General features: G+C 47.8%; 1 protein-coding gene across 1 annotated transcript in view; it reads left to right on the forward strand.

Moving 5' to 3' along the window:
• Positions 1 to 5718, forward strand: part of LOC129857974 (fibroblast growth factor 18-like) — a 9834-nt gene extending 4116 nt beyond the window's left edge. The window contains exons 2-5 of the mRNA XM_055926777.1: positions 1804 to 1843; positions 2070 to 2250; positions 3588 to 3694; positions 3923 to 5718. Of these exons, the coding sequence (XP_055782752.1) occupies positions 1804 to 1843; positions 2070 to 2250; positions 3588 to 3694; positions 3923 to 4192 (598 nt within the window). The 3' untranslated portion in view covers positions 4193 to 5718. The remainder of the gene's footprint in view (positions 1 to 1803; positions 1844 to 2069; positions 2251 to 3587; positions 3695 to 3922) is intronic.
• The last annotated feature ends 1910 nt before the right edge of the window (positions 5719 to 7628 follow it).

Here is a 7628-nt window from a genome sequence, read left to right on the forward strand (position 1 = left end):
CACCAGCTAAGGGAAAGATCACCAGTGTACTGTCGCATAGAAAGGAGTTTGGCGTCTTGTGTGTTTGGGTTGGTGGGGGTTGTAGTATGTGGGTTGAGTGAGTCGGGAATGAGGTACATGTATGTCTGTGAGTACGCATCAGTGGATGGATGCAAGACTTTTCTCTTTTTCACGTTCTCGCTTTTTGTCTCTCGCACCACAGAAAATGGGGATTTTCTCCAGCCGCAGTCCTTGTACAGTGTCTCTTTCTCCCCGCCCTGTCACTCTGTCCCTATCTCTCCCCGTACACAGACACCTCTCTCTCACTCTCACCCTGCAGTGCATCAGTCTTTTCTTCAGTCCAGCCGTCAGCTTCCTGCAACCCCCCCCCCCGTGCACGCACATACACCCATCCAGTGCACAGCTCCACATCTGCGTGTGTGAGGCCGTGACAGTGTGTGGGGGAGTCTCCTCCATCCCTAAACACTGCGCATCGGACAGGAGAGAGAGGGAGGGGAGAGAGTGAGAGAGATAGGACAGTGGAAGGGAGAGAGGGAGAGTGGTAGACCTAGAGATATGTGAGAAGGACGAAGAGAGAAAACAGATAGGAGAGAATAGAGAAACAGGTAGGAGAGAAACAGGTAGGAGAGGAGAGAGAAACAGCTAGGAGAGGAGAGAGAAACGGGTAGGAGATGAGAGAGAAACAGGTAGGAGAGGAGAGAAAAACAGGTAGGAGATGAGAGAGAAACAGGTAGGAGAGGAGAGAGAAACAGGTATGTACTGCATTTGGCAACACTTCACTCAACAAGCTTGCCTCTCCATGCTATAGTGTAGAACACACAGAGAGAGAGAGTGAGAGAGAGAAAGAGAGAGAGAGAGATAGGGGAGACAGTGCATGTTCTTCTCCACAGCGCACACACACTCACGCAAAAGTGATATTATGGCTACTTCCACAATGGCACAGTACAGTCATGTAGGGGTCAAGAGGTGGTTGAGTGGGAGAGGTGTCAGTCAGTCAGAGGGTTTCCCTGGCTGTGTTTCCCTGCTGCTCTGATGGAGCATCTGCTGGAGGAAAACATGGAGGCTCTAGGGTGTTGTCCCCGACTGACCCTGGATGTCTGTCTGTTTGTCTGTCTCGCATGTCGCCATGCCAACTACACCACCCCATCCTGTAACTAATCCCACCTACAGAATGTCTGTTGACAGACACCTACAGAATGTCTGTTGACAGACACCTACAGAATGTCTGTTGACAGACACCTACAGAATGTCTGTTGACAGACACCTACAGAATGTCTGTTGATAGACACCTACAGAATGTCTGTTGACAGACACCTACAGAATGTCTGTTGATAGACACATATAGAATGTCTGTTGACAGACACCTACAGAATGTCTGTTGATAGACACCTACAGAATGTCTGTTGATAGACACCTACAGAATGTCTGTTGACAGACACCTACAGAATGCCTGTTGATAGACACCTCTTCTTAGGTCAAGTGTAAAGGCTGGTGGTTCTGCTGACATCAGAATAAGGGTGACAAGGTTTGGGAACCAGCGACTGTCTGTCTCTTGTAGCACAAAAAAAAAAAGATGAAAATGTATGCACTCACTACTGTGAGTTGCTCCGGATAAGAGGGTCTGCTAAATGATCAAATGCAAAAACAAATGTAATATCTGAGGGAGCGGGAGATCCCGCAGTCCAGCCAGAAGCTCTCTCTGGTTTCCCGAGGATAGGTCTCAGTGTCGTGGAAGGGATCAGACGGATGGAAGGAGAGGAATCATTGGATCGGAGATATGCTGAACTTATTTTCTCTTTCCAGATGTATCCAGATGTTGCTGGTGATGTGCAATCCATTGCAGGTGAGAAGCTAGATATGCGCGTGTGTGTGAGTCCATGTTTGTATGGATATGTGTGCATGTCTATAAACGCGTCTTGGCAAAGGCATTTAGGACCTTCAGATTTTTGCGTCGTGTTGCCGTTCACCGTGTCCTCGTATCCTTCCCCCAAGGATGGAGGGAGTGGGGGATAGGAGAGAACACGCAGTAGCAGTATGCTTATTGGTACCCGTGTGTCCTGTGTGTGCAGCAGGTGTTTGGCGTGGATGGGGTTAACTTCAGCGTGCACGTGGAGAACCAGACCCGGGTGAGAGACGCTATGAGCCGGCGGCACCACCGGGTCTACCAGCTCTACAGCCGCACCAGCGGCAAACACGTCCAGGTGCTGGGGAGACGCATCAGTGCCCGCGGAGAGGACGGAGACAAATATGGTAAGACACACACACACACACACAGACAGGCACACAAGCACACACGCCTCAATCCTCCCAGCCTTGGCAGTGGGCAGTGGAGCTTGTCTCCGGAGCACAAAGACCTCATCGACCAACTGCTGACTCAATGATTCACCAGAGAGACACACAGAGAAAGAGAGAGAGAGTGAAAGAGAAAGAAAGCAGGAGAGAGGGGGGAGAAGCCTGCCAGGTAGAGTGTTAGGCAGTGTTAGAAACTCATCTCCATCGATCTATCCATTGATTTTCCATCCTCCCCGTTGTCTTCTCTGGGTTTAAAACAGCAGGCTGCCTCCCCCTCCCCTACCTCCCTCCCCCACTCCTCCCCCCTTCCCCTTTCTCTCTTTGTCTGTAATTATGCCTAACCCATTCTTAAACCACGGAGGATCAATGCAGGCAGAAAAAAAGCCCAACGTTAACGCTGGTGTTCATGTTCCTCTGTGTAGACGAACGGGGTTCATGTTAGCAGCTCTCCCATTCGCAACCATGCCCTTCACAAACATACCACTTCAAGGCCAGCCTTATTACTGCTCCGGGAGCAGATCTGTTCTTGACAAATGGTTCTCAAAAGAAGAAAGACTGTGGTTAACGCCATCAGGCAATGGCAGTAAAGCATTGTGAGAGGGGGAAAAAGAACCGACAGCGAGGGGGAGAACAGAGAAGAGGGTTGAAGGTGAAAACATGTAGAGGGGGGGGGGGGAGAGAGGAGGGGAGAGTTAAGGGAAGAAGAGGGAGAGAGAAGGGTATTGATTTCTTGTGACCCCTTTGTTTACTAAGGTCATGTAGGAACCATTTTAGGGATTTCTTTTAAAAACAAGTACAAGCCCTCTCTCTAAAGACATTGAGTCAGGGCAGTGTTATTACAAGAGAAGGGGAGCAGTACTTTAATATACACAATCAGCTTCACAATGGCATGATGAACACACACACACACACACACACACACACACTCTTAAAACAATAATCCCTCCTGCAGTGTTTGCTAGACTTCTTCTTCTTATGTAGCCTCGCTCTGTGTCGGCTGTCCTCATGTCTTCCTGTATCTTTTTTCATGAGCCCCATTTGTGATGACCAGTCTCTTGTAAGACCGTCTCTGAACAGGCTTCTTTGACAACTAACCATCTACTCACCCAAGTGTCTGCCTGTCCTCGCTTTGCCATCTGCCTGTGATTGATCTGTCAGTTCAACCTAGGCTATAATCTGTCGCTCTGTCAAGTTGCGTTCCACCTCTTCCCTTATTTTCTGTCCCTTTTGTTTTTGGTGCTCTACCTGTCTGTGGCTCTAACGTCTGTCTGTCCCTCTGTCTGTCCCTTCACAAGCCCAGCTTGTAGTGGAGGCCGACACCTTTGGTAGCCAGGTGAGAATCCGTGGCAAAGAAACCAACTTCTACCTGTGCATGAACCGCCGCGGCAAGCTGGTGGGAAAGGTGAGACCTCTTCTGTTTCCTCATGCTCTCAAACAATTACAGCATTATTAGGCTTATGGCATGAATCACAACAAAATACCCCAAAAAAGTGCTGCTTGGAAGCATTCCTGAGCATTTCTTGATTTTTGTTCAGATTGATGGATTGCTGATCTGCCTCTTCTCTCCTGTCTCTCTGTGTGTGTGTGTGTGTGTGTGTGTGTGTGTGTATTCGTGTCTCTGTTCTCTCAGAAGGCCAGTAATAAAAGTGAAGACTGCGTGTTCGTGGAGAAGGTTCTAGAGAACCACTACACCGCATTGATGTCATCCCGCTACGCAGGCTGGTACGTTGGCTTCACCAAGCGGGGGCGACCTCGCCGCGGCCCCCACACGCTGCCCAACCAGCAGGACGTCCACTTCATGAAGCGCTTCCCGCCCGGGGAGTACCCTGAAACCACGCCCTTCCGCTTCACAACGGTCAACAAGAGGAGCAAGAGGGTCCGTGCCACCGGGCCCCGCTAGCAGCTAACGCTAATGGCTACCCTCCATCTGCTGCCCATTGCCACCTGTACCTGCTTATTCAGTAATCGCTAACGGGATAACATTGACCCTTCCTCTGGACTTTAATACATGCTAATTGGCTAACCTGAAGCTGATCGATAGTGGGCCAGAGATACACCCAGACTCCTGACCCCACCTAACGCTTCCTGCTACTGGGATAACATGTACCCTCCTCTGGACCCTGATTGGTAGTTTTACTAACTGTGCTAGTGCCACAGTACATCCACTAACGTGACCCTTGACCCTGCTAAGCCATCACTGCCCCAGGCTCCACGATCTCTGTCCATTGACTGAAGGCCACTAGCTTATAACCCTGCTATCACAACTAGCCCATCAACCTGGCCCACTCCCCTGCCAGGCCCAGAAACTATGACAAGGCCCCTGAAAGCTAGCTAAACTGATGACCAGGCTTTCCAACTTGTGTAGGCCTTGTTTCCTCTCCAACCTCCAAGCTTGAACGTAATGGGCTATTGCACTGTCCCTGGCCAGTTCATCTCTAGTTTAGAATGGACAAACAAAAACCGGCCACTTTTCTGGTTTATCAAGCAGCCATGCTTTAAGGTAAACACTATTGCTCTGCTAAACAAGAATGAGTTCAGTCTATTCTCGAAACTGCGGGTTTAAACTCCTTTTGAGGGCTAAAATGTAGCTAAGCTAGCTACACTGTGATAGCCCCAACCTTACTCACAGGCTTGGACCAGTACAGCTATCTGACGCTGTCCAGGACTCACTGGATGATACCCACTAATGGACCAAAAGACAGAGACAGGAGAGACAGACAGATGGACAGACTGAAAGTCTATGAGACAGTGGCGTCATGAGAGAAACTGTGGAGCAACAGGTGGACAAACAGCACAAGGAACACAGGAAGTCAGTGGAGTGGGGATCAAGCCACAGTCAGGGACTAGACAGAATGGCACTGTGGAAAAATGGACAGACTGCTTTGACGCACTTCTCTCTGTCTCACCCCCGCCTTAGTGAGAAGAATCTGTCAGACTTGGGGTGAATGAATGTGAATGTATGTACAGTATGTGAGTGTAAGGGCACCAAAGACCATTTGGGGGGAATCTGGAAAGGGACTAGAGGCCTAAATTATCCCTAGGCAACCTCCCCCAGCAACTCACTGATGTGACGGAAGCTTTAAGAACTGGAATGTACAAACCAAGCTGAACCAAAAACAAACCAAATCTAATGACCACCAAAGACAACTGGAGACCAGCACCATGACACCTCCCCAATTCCCACTGCCAGGACAGAACACCCTCTTCTTATAGGCTCAGAGGGTGATGACGGGCGCGTGGTGGAAGGGTGCCTTCTCTTCATATATGCGTTGCTATAGAAACGACCCAGGGGATGACGCTCCTGTGCGATACCATGGATACAGAATGCTGCTACCAGGACATTCAGTGAAACACCAAAGTCTTATACACAAAATATAAAGGGAACAATTTATTAAAAGTTATATAAAGATGACAAAAAAAACAAAATAAGCGATCTTTTTATGATTGTTACTATAATTGTTGATATTATTATTATAAAATTATTTCTTTTATTTATTTCAGCTCTGTGTGCAGCAGTCTTTCTCGAGTCTGTAAACCTGCTTACAGAAACATGTCTACTGTGTCATAAAGAATCTATACACAGCACAGGAGGTTGGTGGCACCTTCATTGGGGAGGACGGGCTCGTGGTAATGGCTGGAGCGGAATGGTATTAAATACATCAAACAAATCAAATCAAATTTTATTGGTCACATGCACATGGATAGCAGATGTTATTGCAAGTATGGCGAAATGCTTGTGCTTCTAGTTCCCGACATTGCAGCAGTATCTAACAAGTAATCTAACAATTCCACAACTACTACCTAATACACACAAATCTAAGTAAAGGGATGGAATAAGAATATGCACATATAAATATATGGATGGGCCATGACCTACCGCCATAGACAAGATGCAGTAGATAGTATACAAATACAGTATACATCTGGGATGAGTAGTGCAAGACATGTAAACATCATTATTAAAGTGGAATTAATAAAGTGACTAGTGATCCATTTGTTAGAGTGGCCAATGATATCAAGTCTGTATGTAGGCAGCATCCTCTCTGAGTTAGTGATTGCTGTTTAACAGTCTGATGGCCTTGAGATTGAAAAATAGCTTCTATCTCTTGCTCCCAGCTTTGATGCATCTGTACTGACCTCACCTTCTGGATGGTAGCGGGGTGAACAGGCAGTGGCTCGGGTGGTAGTGGTCCTTGATGATCTTTTTGGTCTTCCTGTGACATCGGGTGCTGTAGGTGTCCTGGAGGGCAGGTAGTTTGCCCCCGGTGATATGTTGTGCAGACCGCACCACCCCCTGGTGAGCCCTGTGGTAGTGGGCGGTGCAGTTGCCATACCAGGCGGTGATACAGCCCGACAAGACGCTCTCAATTGTGCATCTGTAGAAGTTTGTGAGGGTTTTAGGTGACATGGTTTCCATGTGTTTGATGCCATTCCATTCGCTCTGTTCCAGCCATTATTACGAGCCATCCTCCTCTCAGCAGCCTCCGCCGATACACAGGTAAAGAACCCCTTCACCATCATCCTCATCATAAATTGACAATATTTACTTACTTAACTATGTGGAACATAAGTCTTCCATAGGAGAGTGCGGCCCCTGCTGATCTACCATTTTGGGGTTTCTTGCCAGGTTTCCTTTGGGTGGCCATGTTTCCTTTTTTGGAAATATATTGACATGTGGGTCTTGTAGTGCACTATTAGCTTAACAAAACCTTCATTTCTTACTCGACTTATATTCCTGACCACTGATCTGAAATTACTGTGGATAATAACAGTAGGCTTCTGCAAAGCAGTAGTATCCTTTTTCTTATTCTTGCTCTCAACCCACGGACATAGGCCGACACCTAACCCCCTTCATCCCACCTAACCCACCACACAAACAACCCTCCACCACCATCCCAACACACAATTCTATCAGGGCACTACCATGAGACTTCAACATGGTTGCTTCACAATAAATGTAATCTTGATTTACTGTATTATATCCTCTTGGCCCCTTCGGGAGATTAGGGCGTCCACCATGGTTCTCTGCCTTACCGTCTTCTATTACCTCTTTAAATTTTGTCTCTCGCCATGAGATCCCTGTTTTACTAAGTTTCCAGCTGGTTTTTGGCCATCCCTGCTTTTGTAAAGAATCTTCCTTTTCCTAAATCTGCAGTGAACTGTAAAAACAGGATAGGTGAAACTAAGCAAAGCCTACTGGCCAGTTACTTACACCTGTCCAGTTCTTTCACATCTGAGCCCATGAAGGGAGCAACCAACCTTGGACTATTGAGATGCAGCACATCGCTTACACACTACCTACTCCCCCATCCCTCCCGGGAGGTCTTTATAGAGAT

Source organism: Salvelinus fontinalis, chromosome 6 (assembly GCF_029448725.1).
Source record: "Salvelinus fontinalis isolate EN_2023a chromosome 6, ASM2944872v1, whole genome shotgun sequence".
NCBI classification, from domain to species: domain Eukaryota; kingdom Metazoa; phylum Chordata; class Actinopteri; order Salmoniformes; family Salmonidae; genus Salvelinus; species Salvelinus fontinalis.